The sequence below is a fragment of the Chaetomium globosum genome, genomic scaffold, assembly GCF_000143365.1.
Source record: "Chaetomium globosum CBS 148.51 scaffold_7 genomic scaffold, whole genome shotgun sequence".
Lineage (NCBI taxonomy): Eukaryota > Fungi > Ascomycota > Sordariomycetes > Sordariales > Chaetomiaceae > Chaetomium > Chaetomium globosum.
In genome coordinates this window covers 3,408,602-3,425,474 of record NT_165982.1, presented here as the reverse complement: position 1 = coordinate 3,425,474, position 16,873 = coordinate 3,408,602, and the positions used below count along the sequence as shown (strand labels likewise).

At 54.4% G+C, this 16,873-nt stretch overlaps 3 protein-coding genes across 3 annotated transcripts; 2 read left to right on the top strand and 1 right to left on the bottom strand.

Moving 5' to 3' along the window:
• Positions 1-159: 159 nt before the first annotated feature.
• CHGG_10655 (uncharacterized protein) lies at positions 160-3,033 on the top strand (the record flags this gene model as incomplete). Its single annotated transcript, XM_001228581.1, has 5 exons — positions 160-188; positions 386-425; positions 628-1,481; positions 1,577-1,694; positions 1,744-3,033. 5 exons carry the CDS (start codon positions 160-162, stop codon positions 3,031-3,033), a joined length of 2,331 nt encoding a protein of 776 aa, XP_001228582.1.
• Positions 3,034-3,681: 648 nt separating this feature from the next.
• Positions 3,682-6,545, top strand: CHGG_10654 (uncharacterized protein; the record flags this gene model as incomplete). The annotated part of the gene is made up of 3 exons (XM_001228580.1): positions 3,682-3,864; positions 5,016-5,731; positions 5,801-6,545. 3 exons carry the CDS (start codon positions 3,682-3,684, stop codon positions 6,543-6,545), a joined length of 1,644 nt encoding a protein of 547 aa, XP_001228581.1.
• A 225-nt stretch (positions 6,546-6,770) lies between these two features.
• On the bottom strand, positions 6,771-14,074 carry CHGG_10653 (uncharacterized protein; the record flags this gene model as incomplete). Its single annotated transcript, XM_001228579.1, has 10 exons — positions 6,771-7,172; positions 7,384-8,028; positions 8,111-8,322; positions 8,399-8,788; positions 8,844-9,737; positions 9,831-10,549; positions 10,604-10,940; positions 10,994-12,439; positions 12,510-13,226; positions 13,285-14,074. 10 exons carry the CDS (start codon positions 14,072-14,074, stop codon positions 6,771-6,773), a joined length of 6,552 nt encoding a protein of 2,183 aa, XP_001228580.1.
• Positions 14,075-16,873: the final 2,799 nt, after the last annotated feature.

The window sequence follows — 16,873 nt, the reverse complement described above, 5'->3', positions numbered from 1 at the left end:
CTTGGCAACTTTCTGATATGGTTGTAAAGCTCGCGCGTCAAGCGCAACCGAGGAGTCAATATGAGAAGGCTAGCCACGGTTCAGGTAGAATCACAACTTTCACATTTCGACCGGTCTAGCCGCCCTTACCAATGACATCTCTTGCCGCCCCTCCCCGCAATGAGTAAAATAGCCCCTACCCTCTCACTGTACGTCGATTTGTCAACTACGGTGCGGGGTGGTAAAGAGATCACGGTTCAGCTTTCAGCTAGAATCACAACTTCCACATCTCGACCGGTCGAGCCGCCTTTACCAATGATATCTCTTGCCCCCCTTCCCCCTCCTCCCCCAATGAATCAAATAACCCCGAGCCTGTCATTGTACTATGGTGCGGGATGGTAAATAGACAAATTAAGAGAGAAAAACCCTCTGCACGCCGTAAATGCGTAAGTGCCCAACCCCCACGACCCTTCGGCGAAAGACACTCCGTCAGGTTGTCTAGAACAGGGGCGGGGTTGATACCGCCCGGGCTTCCCGGGGCGACGTCCTGCAAAGCGGGGTTCGTCTTTCGATTGTCCCTCGAGGATTCATTCTTGAGGAGGCCGTGGGACCTAGAGCTGAAGAAGCCCGATATGAATATCTACAAAGCTGCCGGTCGACGACCCCAGAAAGACGCAGGATCTCAGCGACATCCAGCCCCTCCCCCCCAAAGTCTTCTACTCACACTACTCTTGGAGATTTCTACGGCATCCAGACAACACCATCCAGACAACACCGCCTCTCATGTCGACTCAACTTCGCTGGGGTCATTCTCTGACCATCAGGCAGCAGTACGCGCTTGCCGCTGCCGAGCAGGAGATCGCGCGGGTTATTGACAATGAGAGAGTTCCCCTCGACAATTTGCCCCCCGGGTTGGGTGGCGGACTCCGCGAATTGCCTGATATAGCCCCCTCCAACGACATTCAGGAGTCCCTAAAGAACCTGAGTCTTGAACGCATCCAACGTCCGCCTACTCCGCCGAAGGTAGCTATTGTCGGCGCCGGTGTCTCTGGGCTGTTTCTCGGCATGATGCTCGACTATCTGAACGACCACATCCCCGAGTTCAACGTCGGCTACGAAATCTTCGAAGCCAACGACGCCTCTCGGGTGGGCGGACGGATGTTTACCTACAACTTCAAGCCACATCCGCCCCATAACCCACAGGGCCCGCACGACTACTACGACGTGGGCGCCATGCGGTTCCCTCATAATCCCATCATGCAGCGCGTGTTTGAACTGTTTGATTGGCTGGATATGCCAATGGGCCCGCTGGAGAAGGATTCAAAGAATGGATCGCTTGTCCCCTACAGTATGACCAACCTCACGGGAAAAGATCAAAACGAGCCCTTCCGCTATAACGACCTGACAAAGTGGGGATCTTATGTCAACATCGCTGCTGCTGCCCGGGGCAATGATGCTTTTGAGTTCAATGAGGATCGCAAAGACCCCCTAATCCCATCAGCGTACGTTCACCCTTCCCCTGAATCCCCTCTTGCATATTTCGATATATACGGTATACCTACCAGGAACATCAAGGCTGACACGCTCGGCTGTCCAGCGTCCTCGCCATGAGTCCCAGCAAGGTTGTTGACGATGCCGTTGAAGACCCTGCGCCCGGCTCTGCAGGAAGATGCAGGAATATGGAGGGCCAGCGGGGTTGGGAACTGCTGAATGAAGTTTGACCAATACACCACGCGTGCCTGGATGGCTACGAACCAGCAGAAGCCACCGAACACCACCACACCCGACCCCACACGGCCGCCCTTCAACACGAGCACCATCAACTTTCTCGAGAGCCATGAATGGGTAGGGATTCCAGTCATTCCACCCGTCCCCACTACAACCTTGACACCTTTACCGCTAGCTAAGGTAGCAACCACCTCGCTAACAAAGATGCACAGCGGCACCGACTGGTATGACCAAGCGTTCAGTGAGACGGTGCTCGAGTCGCTCGACTTTGACTATGACAAGTCCACCAAGTGGTGGTGCATCATGGGCGGGTCACAGCAGCTCCCGATGCTGATGGAGAAGCGGCTCAAGACCAAGCCCATCTATTCCTCGCGTGTCTCCGCCCTTCGCAACGTCCTTAAGTTTAACCCGCCTAACCCGCTCACGTTTGGGGTGGAAGTCTCGCTCCAGGGTGACGAGACCTCCAAGCGCCGCGTCTACGACGGCGTCTTCAACACCACCACGCTCGGCTGTCTCCGGCGCATCGACACGACGGAATGCTACTTGCCCAATAGCACCAAGACGGCCCTCCGCGTGCTCGCTTACGGCGAGTCGTGCAAGGTTGGCATCAAGTTCTCGAGCGGCTGGTGGCGCCAGACGATGCCCGGCGGCCATCGGGTCGAGAAGGGCGGGCTGGGCCACTCGGACCTGCATATCCGCACGGTCGTGTACCCCTCGTACAACGTGCTCGACGACCCCTCGCAGCCGTCCGTGCTCCTCGTCTCGTACACGTGGCAGCAGGACGCGGAGCGCATCGGCGCCCTGATCTCGCGGTCCTCGCCCGCCGGCGAGGACGAGCTCAAGGCGCTGCTGCTGCGCGAGCTGGCGCGGCTGCACACGACGACACGCGAAGACGAGGATAAGCTGTTCGCCACCATCTCGGCGTCCTACCTCGACCACTACGCCCACAACTGGTCCGACGACGCCACGACCGCCGGCGCCTTCGCCTTCTTCCGCGCCCAGCAGTTCAGCACGCTGTGGCCCAAGGTCGTGCAGCCAGCCGGCAACCTGGTGATGATCGGCGAGGCGTCGAGCCCGCACCACGCGTGGGTCGTCGGCGCCATCGAGAGCGCCGTCGCCGGCCTGTACTCGTGGCTCTACAGCCGCATGGACCTCCCCGGCGCCAAGGAGGCCGTCTGGCTCATCGACGGCACCACGCCCGTCCCAAGGGACTCCCATAAGCATCCGCCCTTCCTGGGCCTGCCGAGCTATCTGCCCAAGAATCACGCGCGCTGGATGGGATTGATTTCGGCCTTGAGAACCGAGAGGGCGGCGAAGAGGGAGTAGGGAATCATCTCAACTCCAGTCGAATGAGCCCGGACTTGGTCGTATGTATCAAAATGTTCAAGTGTTGGAAACCAAGGCTCCGGGAAACAACTAGGAACAGGTGGAATGGTGATGGTAGCCACGGAACACGGAATCTTTGCCACTCTCCACGAGCTGGAAGAACAGGTGTTTTGACAAAGCCAGACTACGAGAAAGAGAAGCATTACATTGAGTTACGCAGTTGCAGAGAGACTGTCCAACAAGCACTGTCGGTAGAACTTAAAACATACCAGCAAATACCTAGCGTCCTAGCCTAAAGTATACTCGTGACGTTTCCTTCATTTCCGGTTACCGGCCTACAGGCCTCATTAGCTACTGTACCTAAGGTAGGTAAGCAAGCTGTTGGATTCGCCACATGGAATCTTCTGGTGGATACCAGCAACTGATCTCTCAGGGTGGCTCAATGCTAACACTTTGCCCATCGCCACTGTGGCATGCTGTGGCAAACCATAGCATGATATATAGCCTGATTTCTCTTCCTCGGATCAGAAGCATAAAAACAATCAATCAATTCTTTCTCCCCATCTTTCGATCTGAGTGTCGTTTCCAACAGAAGCTTTGCAAATCATTGCCGACATACTCAAGTGGCAGAAAAGTGAGGGCCACGGGATGCCGATGGACCTTAATGCGGCAACCGAGATACGCCACATAATCCAAGGGCACAGCACCGGTGTCCGCTTCCTTAAGGTTGGGCCCTTGGTCAAGGCCAAGTTCCAGTCATACGGGAGGGGCAAGCCGGGGGATTACGCCGACCTCCTCTTTGTCTGCACACATCCCGAGTACAAGGAAGAGGTGAGTGCGGTTGCGGATGAGATACGTTTGGACAAGAGGGAGGCGTTTGTTCAGGAGCTGTTGCAGGCCTGCGTGAGCTCGTGTGAGGGGGTTCGAGCTGTTTTGTAAGATAAATAGTCCGATCAAGCTCCTTCGGCGTTTCTCGTTAAGTACCTAGTTCTATGCCCGGCTTGCACAGCATGCATAATAACCTCAACCAAACACGTGTATTGGGCCCTGAAGACCACGGGGGTCTCTGGCAACATGTTAGTACCTTACCCTGGGTGGGGTATCGTCGTCGGCTACGCCATTATCTGGCAGGCTTAAACGCTTGAAGGCGCGACTAATTTCGTTCTCGCATCCATGATACCAATCAGCGAAGCGAATACATTGGGGGCGGTAAACGGAGGCTTGGCTCATTGATGATTTTGCCCCCATTGTCAGAATACGGGATTCACTGGTCCAATCAGGCAATCAAGTATGGTTGTTGTCCGCGCTTCTTCCGCGTCCGTTGTATTTTTCGGTGTGTCCTCGTTCAGACTCCGACATGTGGGTCCCCTTGGGGTTTTTTACCCGTCGAAATGAGAAGTGATGGTTAAGCTAAACATGCCCCGTTTTCTTCATATCCGAAGCCTCCACCCCGATATTCTGACACCCATTATAGATCATTTCCGCGGGATGGTTGGGGGCGGAAAAGAAGGGGGTGGCATTTCACTTTTGCCTCTGTTGTATCTTTCTTCGTCTTCCTTTCTTTTCGTTGTTGCAAATTTCGAATGTCATGTGGACGGAAGCTAGACGACACTGTCTTCAGAAATATTCGCAATGTTAATATGGGGACTTATCGTTGCCGTTTGGGCCGGGGGGTCCCTCGCGGCGGGGTGTCCTCAGCCTCCCCCGCCGTTATCCTTCCCCCTTGCTGATACCCAAGTCGATCCTCGTGTCCCTGGGTCCTTGATGAGAGGTATACCTGTGAGAATCGGCACACCGCCCCAGAAACTTGTTATGCTTCCCTGGCCGTGAGGTTCCCCCCCCTCTCTCCCCTCCCCTCCCCAGGACTTATTACCGCGGAACCCCGGGAGGGACTGACACCTTGGGGGGATAGAGACTTGAACAATACGTACATTTACGACGACTAAACCGCTTGCAACACCAACTTGATCGATAACGAAGAGATTTGCCGTGTACGCCGAGGTGGACACTACCACGAAGCTGAATCGACCAGCTTCACCAAGACAACCGACCTCATTGATGCGGGCGGTGCCCCCGTAGAGATCAATATCCTAGGCTCGGAGTCCGGGATTCCTAAACTCGTCTCCTCCAGCCTAGCTGGTACGGATCGGTTTGCTGCCGGCGATAAAGAACCTGTGACGCTCCCCGTGGGAATCCCACGGTTACAATGGGACGGCGGCTTTACGATTTCCCATGCGCTCGGCTTGGGGCCTAACTCAACTTACCTTAACGCCCTGGTAGCGGCACGCCAGATCCCTTCCAGAGTATGGTCCATCTTTTGGGGCCGCATGTGGACGGGTAGTGCGGACATGGATGGCGGAATCGTGCTCGGCGGGTACGACAAGGAAAAGGTGATTGGGAAGAACTTTACGGCGCAGCTTGATTATAGCGAGAATATGGGGTGCTGGACCGGTATGAGGGTCATTATCGTGGACGTCATCGCCAACTTTCCGTACGGGGCCGATGTGAGTATCATGTCAGGCAACCTCCCGGTAAGGTCCTGCATTGTTCCACAACGCCAGCTCTTGTGGGAAGTCCCGGCCGATATCGCGACCGAATTGCGGAAAAAGACGGGATTGGTGTCCTCTTCTCCTGCCATGTCACAAACTGCATTCCACGCACTCGCCACGATGCTCAACACGACGGCAACTGGTTTAGTGTAAGTGAGCGCAGTCAGATAAGTACCCCAGCAAAAGTGACGACGCTGACAAATCCCGGTTTGTTATAGCTTTGACGGCGACTTAACCTTTGTCCTGTCTTCGGGTCTCCGCATACGGGTGCCAAACAACCAGTTAATCGTCCCTCGAATTGGGTATGCCGAAGACGGTTCCCGTGTCATCGACCAATCTCAAAAGGACCTCCTTGTATACTCCGTTACGGGCAACCAGCCATCAACCCTCGGCCGCTACCTCGTAACTGCGGCGTATCTCATGATAAATCACGAAGCCGGCACATTCACTATGTGGCAAGGGAATCCATCACGCAAGAGCACTCTAGTTCCGGTATCCCAAACTAGCGAGCAATGCAGTCCAGAGAGTAGCGGAGATGGTCTCGGAACCACCGACAACGGTAATATGGATGGTGGAGGGAGAGGCGGTAGTAGTGGAAACAGCGGGGGACAAAACGAGCCCGAATCGGATCCTACAACGGAGACATCCGTGAGCGTTGGTACAATTGTGGGCGCGGCCGTGGGCGGCGCAGCAGGCCTGGCTTGTATTGTGGCCCTGGTGGTGTTCTGCCTGTGGAAACGACGGCGGCAGCGAGGTACGCGGACCGGTGGCTTCCTACCGGATGACGGCCCCGTGGCACATATCGATAACACGGAGCCAAAGGAGATCGGGAGCCTACCACCCAGGGTCACGGAATTAGTAGCAGAGAGCCTCCGTCCAGAGCTCAGCGGTGATTTTCGAGGGTATGAGCTACACGGGTCTGGACCGTACGGAGGAGTGCTGAACAGGGGGGGTGGATATTAACTGAACCGGCCCGGGGGCTGAAAGAGCGAATAGATGCGAGCGTTGGTTGTATAAACCACCAAGGACCTAATCATTAGACAAACTCTCGAAACAGATAGCGATGCGCATATTTCAGTCTTCATTCCTTGCCCCCTTTTCTCCGCCCTCCGCCCCTGACAACCACACAACCACCCCAACAAACAAACAAACAAACAAACCCCTAACTACCTAGGTACCTAAACACACTCACACCCCCAAACCCCCCTCCCCCGCCATCACAAAATGCGACCCGCCCGCACACCGCCACCCCCCAACCTGCTGAATCCACTCATACCCAGCCGGACACAACCCCATCGCCTTCAACCTTCTCCTCGCCTCCTCCGCCTTCTTGCGCGCCTCCTCCTCCGCCAACAACCTCTTGACGATCGCATCCCGCGCCGCGTCGCTCGCGGTCTTGGCCGCCTGCTTCAGCTGCTGGTACTCGGCCTCGCGCTGCTCCTGCAGCTGGCGGTCGTGCTGGAGCTGCGCCCAGACGATGTCGCTGACGCCGGCGTCGCGTTTGGGGATGGGGGAGGGCGGGGGCGGTTTGTGCGTGGTGTCGGTTGGTTTGGGGCGGGTGGTGACTTTGGTGGGGGGTGGGTTGGTGTTCTCGGGGGGTTCGGTTGGGGATGGGGGAGGGGGGGCGGTGGTTTGGGAGGTGGAGGTGGAAGTGGAGGTTGATGGTTAGGGATGAGAATATGCGTGTTTGGGGTGGAGGTTGTTGGAGGAGGTCATTGAGGTTGAAGGAGGGGGTTTGTTTGGCGGAGCTGGCCCGTGATGCGCGCTCCTTCAGCATGCCCCCGAGCTCAGTGGTGATGACAGCCTCGGTGAGGACTAGGATGCCCTGGGCCAGGCCCTCTTTGTCGCGGAGCGTCTGGTTGAAGATGTTCTTCGATAGGGCTTGGACATCCCGCGCGCTGGCCCAGTTGTCTTGGGCTGCGAGATCCCGGAATGTCCGAAGCAAAGACTGTCTGAACGGAATGGTGGGTGTTTCGAGGCAGGAAATGTCAAACTGCTTCTTGCTCTTCTCCATGAGAGTCGTCTTTTGCTTTTTCAACAGCTGGAGCATCAGTGCGACGCATTCCTCGGCCGTCAGCGCCCGGAAATTAATCACCTCCGGGAACCGCGAGGTTAGGCCTGTGTTGACCGTCATCAGCCGGTTGATATCAGCCTCGTACCCGGCCAGGATAATGACAAGTTTCTTGTAATACCGGTCTTTGGTAACCGAGTCCACTATCTCATCCATGGCTTCCTTGGCGAAATGTCCCTCTGCCAGCCGGTACGCCTCGTCGACGAAGAGAACCCTTCCAAGGGCTTTGTCAAAGAGCTGCTGAACCTTTGGTCCTGTTTGACCGACATATTGTCCGATCAGGTCCGTGGCAGAGCACTCGACCACTTCGGCTGCGGCGATGAAGCCCATGTCGTAGAACACCTGGGCCCATCTTCTTAGCCGTGGTCGTTTTGCCTGTCCCAGGTGGGCCCCGAAAGAGAAAGTTGAAGGGTATGTTTTCCTTGGGGTCCATTTCCAAAGACTTCATTGTGCGAACGGTGTCCTGGTAACCTTGGAGCAGCGTGACGATTTGCTCGGAGCCGACTGTGGCTTCGAAAAGTTTCTGAACATTGGTTTCAGACTTTGCTGCCCGGTCAAAGTTCTCGTCAAAGTCCAGTGCTTCTAAAAGGCTGGCGGACTTTGCCTCTCCTTTCGAGAAACGAGACTGATGACGGGCTTTGGTAGCATCAAGGAGGCTGTCAATTTCGCCTACATTGCCGAAGTTGGGTCGATTCCGTGCTCGGTTGAGCATTTCCATCGCCACGTTCGCCGCTTGATCCGTGACCTGATAAGCTTTGCTGCTTGAGCTTGAGGTCGAAGATGCTGCGCATCTCCTCGTGTGTGTAATCCTCAAAATTGAACCCGGAGGCAATGGGGAAACGCCGGCTCAACCCAGGATTGACATTTTGAAACATCTCCTCCATCTGGCTTTTGTACCCGAGTAGCAAGACACAACGATCGTCGCCTGGAACGCTTTGGACATCTGCTACGATGGTGTCGATGACGGCGGTTTTGTACGGATCCGACGTCCCGCTCTGTGATCCACCACCATAGAGGCCGTAGGCTTCGTCAATGACGAGAACCTTGCCAACCGCTGCGGCGAGGATGGCCTTTGTTTGCTGCTCTGATTGTCCCAGATGGGCGCCGACGAAGTCAGAGGGGTTCCTGGTAATAACTGCAGCCATGTTAGTGCTGATGTATAGTGAATACCCCCGTGTAGCTTGGCTTACCTTCCCCCTTGGACAACAACCCAAGGGATACCAAAATAGCTCCATACAGATTTGCCACAGTCGTCTTTCCAGTGCCGGGGTTACCGAGGAAGACCTTGTTGAGTGAGTACTGGATCGGGGGTTGCTCTTCCAGTTCCCGGATGTAGTTCTGCTGGATGGTGTCGACAAGGGACATGACTGCCTGTTTGACAGCCCCAAGACCAATCAAGCCCTGGAGTTTCTTCCAGGCTTCGCATTTGGTAAGTGCCTCGCCCGGCTCCGGCCCAATCAAGTCCTCCTTGGTAAAGAAGAGATCGTTTGGCTTGGCACCCTTCATCTTGCGTTCTCTTCGCAGGCGGTTCGCTTGTCTGCGAGAGATCTTGTCCAAGGCGTTCTCAACGGCTCGGGCATTACCAAAGCCTTCCTTTCCACGCGAATATCCAATGCGTCTAGAAACAATGCGGCAATACAACCCAGTCAATCCGTCCTCGCAGGTCATGTTGTCATTGTACTTCTTGTTGACCTTGAGCTCCAAGATTTTCAGGAGCTCCTCGTCCGTATAATCTGCAAATTTCATGTCGACGGGGAAGCGGCTGGGGAGCCCTGGGTTGTGAGCAAAAAAGCTCTCCATCTGCTTGTTGTACCCAGCAAGTACAAAGACGACCTTGCCCCTGAGATTCTCCACTTCGGCGAGCAGGTAGTCCAGGACGGCTCCTCCGCCTGGGCTGTTGCCGGAGGTCAATTGATAGGCCTCGTCGATGAACAACACGCCGCCGCCCTCATTAAGGATTTCGTCGACCAAGCTTTTGCAGCCCGAAACGCCCATGTTTGCCAGGCCAGCGCCGGTATTTTCTTTAAAACACGAGCCGGGAATGACGCAAAGCTCTGTCAGAAACTGGGCGTACATGCGCGCGACTGTCGTTTTCCCTAGAGAGATGTCAGAATTAAGAGAAAGAAAAGGGGTGGGCCACAGAGAGAAAGAGATTGAAGAAATTGGAACAAACTCACCAGTTCCGGGATTTCCCAGCATGGAGCAACTGAATCTCTCTTCCTTCATCGTAATTCCTTGCCGCAAGGCAGTGTCGACTTTTGACTTGACGCTGAGGAACTCCTGCTTGACCTCTTCCAGTCCGATCATTTCCATCAAGTCGTCGAGTGGTTTGCTCTGTGCTCCCTCGTACTGCTTTAAGAAATCCCATTCTGCTTGGGCACCACTTGACCAGTCAGGCTCCTTGGACGACGTGGCGAACTTTTTGTCTTTTGATCGCGTGGCGGCGGTCGCCTTCGCCTTCGCAGCTTGTTCTGCTGCCTCTTCCAGGAGCTTGTTCTGTTGACGAAGTCTCTTTTGTGCGTCTTTCAAGGCCTCGAGGTCAGAAAGTTGCTGCTCGAGTGTCTGCTTGCGCAGCTCCTCTTCGGCCTCGTACTTGTTGATGCGACGCTGATGATCGATTTCGTCCTGTATCTCCTGGAGCTTCTTGGTGTACTCGGCCTCGCGCTGCGCGCGGTCTTGTTCCAGCTGCAAATCGCGCTTGACCCTCCGCTCCGTCTCTTTGTCTTCTTGAATACACTTGTGGCAGCCGTCTTTTTGCTTCCCGCAGAGGACCTTAGTTTTATGTTTCCTATCGCACACCCTTGACACCAGTTGTTTGCATTCTTGGCGGCTGTGGTCGACGACACGATGGCATCGGGATGTGCATTTGTGGACGCCACATTTCAGGGGGGCATCGCTGTATGTCGTTAGCAAAGCTCTGTGCCGCCACTCCAAAAAAGAAGCTACATACCATAACTCAGTGCACCCTCCGTCAGGGCACGACTTGTCAAAGTCCAATGGGTCCTTGAGCAACGCCGTTCTCTTTGGATGTTTGCCGCAATACACGGGGAGACCATCGTACAGATGTCCCTTGCTCTTGAGTAGGTCGAAAAAGGGATGCCAAGTGGCCTTTCCTTTCTTACTATTCATGAAGGTGTCCATGTTGCCGATGAGCACGATGCCGTTCCGAGCACGGGTGATCAAAACATTCAAGCGCTCTGGGGCCGACATGAAACCGATATCTCCGGATGGGTTGCTGCGTGTAAGTGAAGCAATCACGATATCGCTTTCCTCACCCTGGTAGTTATCTAATAGTTGGTTAGTGTGTGCTACCACTGGGGCTAGAGACGAAGGCACAGACCTATTGTGGATATGCGGAGAGGCTTCTTGTCGAGGTTGGCGGCCGCTGCGCTTATCAGTCCAGCCCGGATCAGTTCGTTCTTGTCCATCTCGCTCAGTGCAGGGTCATGCTGGTTCTTGGCCAGGAGATCCCGTAGGACACGCAGCTGGCCCAGATAAGGTGTCAAGATGACAATCTTGTCCGAGGCGTACCCCTGCTGGCCGAGATACTTGACGCACCGCAGGACCATCTCTGCTTCGAATGTGTTTTTCTTGCTCTCCTTCATGCCGGGGTCACGGCGGTCTCGAAGCTGCTTGTCCGTATCTTCTTGTTTGGTGTGATTCAGGAAGATCACTCGGTCCTGCAGCCCGAGTATCTCCGGCCGACCGCTGGTCTTGGCTCCATCGAGCAAGTCTGGATAAGTGAGCTCACGGGCAAAGACGGAGATCTCGGGAACCATCCGGTGTTGCTTGAGGAGGGTCGCGTGATTTGCGCCCTGCAGAATGAGGCGCTCAAAGAGCGAGCGGTTAAGGTCAAAACCATCACCTCTCTCGACAGAAAGCGCGTAATTGTTGATCTTTGGGCGCAGTTGTTTGTGGTCTCCAATCAACACGAGCTGTTTGACTGTGCTTGCAAGGGCTGTCAACACATGACTCTCGAGGATCTCCCCCGACTCCTCAATCAAGATAACGTCCGGCTTTGCTGCACGGATCAGGCGGTCGTATTTGGCCGCTCCAGTTGTGGTACACCCGATGATCTTCTTTTCGAGCACGGCGTTTGCGTCGGCTTCGCTAAACTGGAGGCTGATCTTTCTCTGCACGTCGTTGAAGTTTCGGCTGAGATCCTCGATGATCTGAAGATGCTCCTCGAGCATAGACCGTAGCCATTTGTTATGATGTTGCTCCCGAACCTGGGGCGGCATGTTCCACACAGTCTTTGCGGTGGGAGAAAGGCGCTTCAAAACCTTTCCTGGGCCTTGACCTCTGATCCACTGTAGGTAAAGATAGTCGGGACCGATTGCCTTGCCTCCCTTGCCCGCCTGAGCCCAGCCGTTGCTCTGCCTTGGAACCCTGAGGGCGTCAAGAAAGTCTTTGCCTCCGTCCTCGAATTCCAAATACTCTTCAATATCATGCCACTTAGGAGAGAAGCTCGTAAACCGTTGCAACGCCTCCTTTAGTCTCCCTCCCAGGCTTGCCGCTTCCTGCTTGAGAAGATTGATGATATCCCATCCTTGTTGGGAGCGGCGGAATTGCCTTCTTTGATCAGATAAGAGCAGGTGTGCGGTTTGCGGCGTGCATTTTGCCTTGGAGCCAATTCGAACGACGTCTTGGGCCGGGATCCCGGCTTTGAGGAGATCTTCCAAGAACTGATCGAGTGCGTGGTTGGTGTAACTCAAGACCAGGATACGAAGACCGGCCTCGAACAAACAGCGCGCAATCTGAGCCCCAATAAATGATTTTCCGGTCCCTGTTAACATTGAAGACACCAACATTAGTGACAAGTCTCATCATAATCGACAACGGGGCGGGGCACGTACCTGGGGGGCCTTGGATGAGGCTCACTGGGCTGGTCAGGGCGAGAAGCAGGGCGTTGAGTTGGGAATCGTCGACCTCAACTAATCTGCCCGTTGACTTTTTCACCAGTGCCACGACGCCGTCGGGATTTAGAGTCTTTGCAGCAACCTCAAGCCTAGAGATGAGCGGTCCCAGACCTTTCGGCGCCTGAAACCCGGAATCGGGGATAGCAGCGGGGTTGACTAGGAGGTCGAGCAGCGGCAAGTCCGTTATGCGTTGCAGTCCAAGTAAGACCGGCTCGTAGGCAAAGACTGGCGTGTCAACCAGAATGAACTGTACCAGCTCCCGTTTGGAAACCGAAAGGGCAAGAAGGGCGCGCCGAAGGGCTTCGTCATCGGTGAACTGGAGAGCCACGACAGGGGGCGATTGAGCGAGCATGTCGATGTCACGGTCGACAAAGGCAAACCCCAAAATCTCCTGCTCGCGGCACAAAACGCCAAACCCCTGATGCCTGAGAAAACTTGCATGATCTTTGAGGTACCTTTTTCGGGCTCCATCATCCTGCATATCGTTGAGAATAACGAGACCAGAAAAGCACTTCAGGAGCAGCGTGCACCGCTTGTATTTCCCCGACGTCTCATCTCCGATGTCAATACCAGCAGGGACGAAATGACCCAACACTAGGGCACTCCGTCTCCCCTTCTTTCTTCCCGTTGCCACTTGTATGTCTTCGCGTAGCTCTTTGCCTCCGGTGTCAGAATGACTTCACATGTTCGGGATAAGCAAGGTTTAGCTTACCGGCGAGCATATCTTCCCGTAGAAGACGGAAGTGATTATCCAGATGGGCCCGCGGACGCTTTTCAACTTCGATATCCATGATTTCCCGCGCTGTTTGGTAGTACGGTTGTTGTGTGGACAGAAACTCGTCGGTTGTCGGATAAATGTGGATTTTGCTGATATTGGCGAAGTCGTTGTCGTGTCGCCCACCGGGTCCGCCGGGTTCTTCTTTGTGGCCTGGAGAAGATCGAAGCTGAATGACCTTGTTGATCTTGTAGCCCAACTCGCGAGTCGTGTGGTCTTGGGACTTGACAAAACGCTGGTCGTCCGACACACACCGCACAAGACTTGAGACATCCACTTGCGCTTCTGGGCGGAGCGATATGAGCTCGAGTGCTAGCCAAGCAAACGAATAAAGGTCCCCTTCCGGAAGGCTACCCGAGTCGAATAAAGCGATTAAGGCGTTCAGCAGAGTCGGGGGGTTGGCAATAGCCAGGAGCACCTGCTCAAGATGCTGCCCATCGACGAGGGTTTTGATCCCGGGGTCTGAGAGGAATCGTAGAAAGGGCATGGTGTGGGTCGAGATGAACGCGGCGGATAGATCCGAGCGAACTGCCTCTCTCACGGCATTTAAGCCCGCAGGCTTAGACAAGAGTAGTTCCACACATCGACTCGGTGATGGTTGAGTGCGCAAGGCTTCGAGAAACAGCTGCCCTTCACGAGGGCTGCGTACGAAGCGCTTTCCATCAAGTGTCTCTAGAAACACGTGTCGAAGGCGGCCAACTCGCCGTGACGAATCCGGCGAAGACATGTTGGACTTGCCGTGGTGCTGGATTGGGGGATTAAGGATGGGATAGCAACGAGCAGGTTGGGTAAGAAGTCGCTAAACTGGTTGTGCGTTGCAAGATAATGCGAGTGTTTGGTTCAATGGCGGCATGGCGGGCTTTCCATTCATTATGAACGTCCAACTTGGTGTGACTCGAACGGGAGCCTCGTTGGTCAAGATTCCGACTGGAAACGCTGCCATTGTTTGACGAATCATTGCGGGGCTGTCGGCCTCAGCGCATCATGCGGGACGGATGCCTGAAAGTCTACTATCGAGTAAGAAGACAGAAAAATAACTTTCCCTTGCCGTGATTTGGGTAGCCGTGACAGCGGCCGCGCTGTTGGGCTGCGGCCCGAAAGAGGCCAGGCAGATGAACAGCAAACGGAGAGAGGGGGTGGTGCCAGCCGGGGTGATCATGCCGGAACACCCTGGTTCCTCCCATGTCGACATCAGACGTCTCCCACGATGGCCAAGATCGTGTTACACACACTTTACTTGAGAAGTAACACGGCCTAATACTCGAACCACAGGCAAACACAATTATTAACAATTTTGCAGACGCGGAAAGCCGGGCGATGGTTGACAAAACGGCAATTAGGGCCGGTGGTTACCCCTCACCAGGAAAGGGGCGCAGCCTGTGCAGCCCCCGCCTTAACACGCAGGCGAAACCAACAGAATCCCCAAGGCAGTGCATGAGGTTGACTTCGTGTTGGATATGATTCCACGGCTGCTCAATTATCCATACGCCATCAAACCTTAGGTACACAGCAACAACGCGTTGGATGCCTCAACCTCTCCTTGACGCTTCGGCCGGCCTCCTCGCATCAGGCGACTGCCCAGCGGACGATTCCTGATCCAACGATTCTCGAGGACTGCGTAACATGTTCCGCTCTGTCATTCTGCTAAGTTGCTTAACAATTCTAAGCCGTTGGTTTATTCCCTAGGTACCTAATTTAGTACTTCTCTCCGAGGGCTGTGGCATCCGCTGGAAACCAACACACAACGTGTACACTCAACGAAGGGGATCCCGCCTTGTGGGGTAAAATAGTGCAGGAAAGATATTTACCTCATAGGCTTCACATGTTCCATCTTGGTTGTTGTCAGAGTAACGTTGGCCAAATCATGACGCCTCAAAGTTGAGGGCAGGGTCACAGCATTCCCGCCTTCCACATACATGATTCGTGGGGGTTTCACAACCGGCCAGCTGCGGGCCTTAAGGAGACGTCGTTGCAGTGTTTGTTTCCACCCATGCTCTCGCCTCACTTCCCGATCGAATCCTGTGCAAGGTACTTTTTATGGATGGGCCTGCAACTCGGGTAGCATCAGATGAATCGCAACCCAAGGGTAACGCCACCGCTCCCCCCTCTTTCCCCCGCGATGCTGTGTAACTTGGAACCAACCGCAGCGACCTGCATAGAATTAAGATGTTCCAACATACCTACAACATAAGCGGATTATTTCAACCCGAAGCACATTGGTTTTACCTACTAAGTTACGGATAAACCCCCTATTCATAAATAGAGAAGGTAAATACATGTAGCTCTCACGCCATGGTAATAGGTATATATTCCTCATTCTCTCTGAGTAGGTGTTGCCCCATTAACTTGATCGATGCAATTCCGGGCATGTCTGTCATCACACCCTCCGGCTGGTAGGGTCATTCTGCCTACATACATTACCGCCGCATGCTGATATTGAAAAACCTTGACGGCTTCGCTTTGAGCGAATTTATCCCGGCTCGAGCAAAAAGAGCATCTCCAGGCGAGTGAGCGGGAGGTTGACGGTATGTTGCCGGCTTAGGGCACCTAACCGGTTCGATCCACAGCCCGCTCCTTCCCTCGAGCTGGTACCCAACCGCTCTTGCCTTCGAGAGCAGTCACTCTACGGCTTAAAGGAAGGAACGGCTTCAACAAAGAAGCCGCTTAAGGTCGTAAGCCGAAGAGAGACCCCTCGCTGCTGTGAGCGAATATGTCCCGGCTCGTGGATACCCGCCTTGCACCGCTAAGTAATATGTCACTTGAACTACCGTCTGTGGCGGAGAGTGGTCCCATGTTTCCAGGGAAGAGACTACGGGTAAGGATATCACAGAGTATACATCCATTTCAATCTTCATGATTCTCACTACGATCTCTGGCGGCGGGTGAGCGTGCTTCACAACAAGCGTAGCGGGCATCCTTGCCTCAGGATACATAAGATGCGTTTACTTGGCCGAGCTCGTCGCAGAACAGACACGGTAATGATGACACTCGTGTTGACATCAGTCAGGCTCGCCTAGTTCATGGGTTCGAAAGTAGCTGGGCCATTGGCATGTCATGCAGCGTCCCCGTTGAGGTATCTACATTCAAGCAATAAACAAAGGCAACTGATTGCAGGTGGTTTTATCTCCTGGTAATTGGATTCTCCGGATTTACGGTGGCTGAAACGGGGGGTTATACAATGAGCTAGTGTACACTATGTCATCACCCTTATAGAGGTAGGCTTCATAGCGTTTTGTCGTTTCTTCTTATGCAAGACATGCTGGATGACGTATATCGGAGTCATGTAGCAAAATAAACCTAGCAATCCTCGTTTTAGACCAGACCTATTCTGAAATCCTCACAAAGCACACCTGTATGATGGAAACAGGCTATGAATACCTTTATGAAACTAGTTGGTCTTATACAATGAACCGTCGACACCCGACTAAGTCGAGGTTCTCGAAGTTGACCCCCAGAAGATCCTGTGAACGTGGAGAGGCACGATTGGGAACATGTATGAAGAAAGGTCAGATACCTCATATATCTC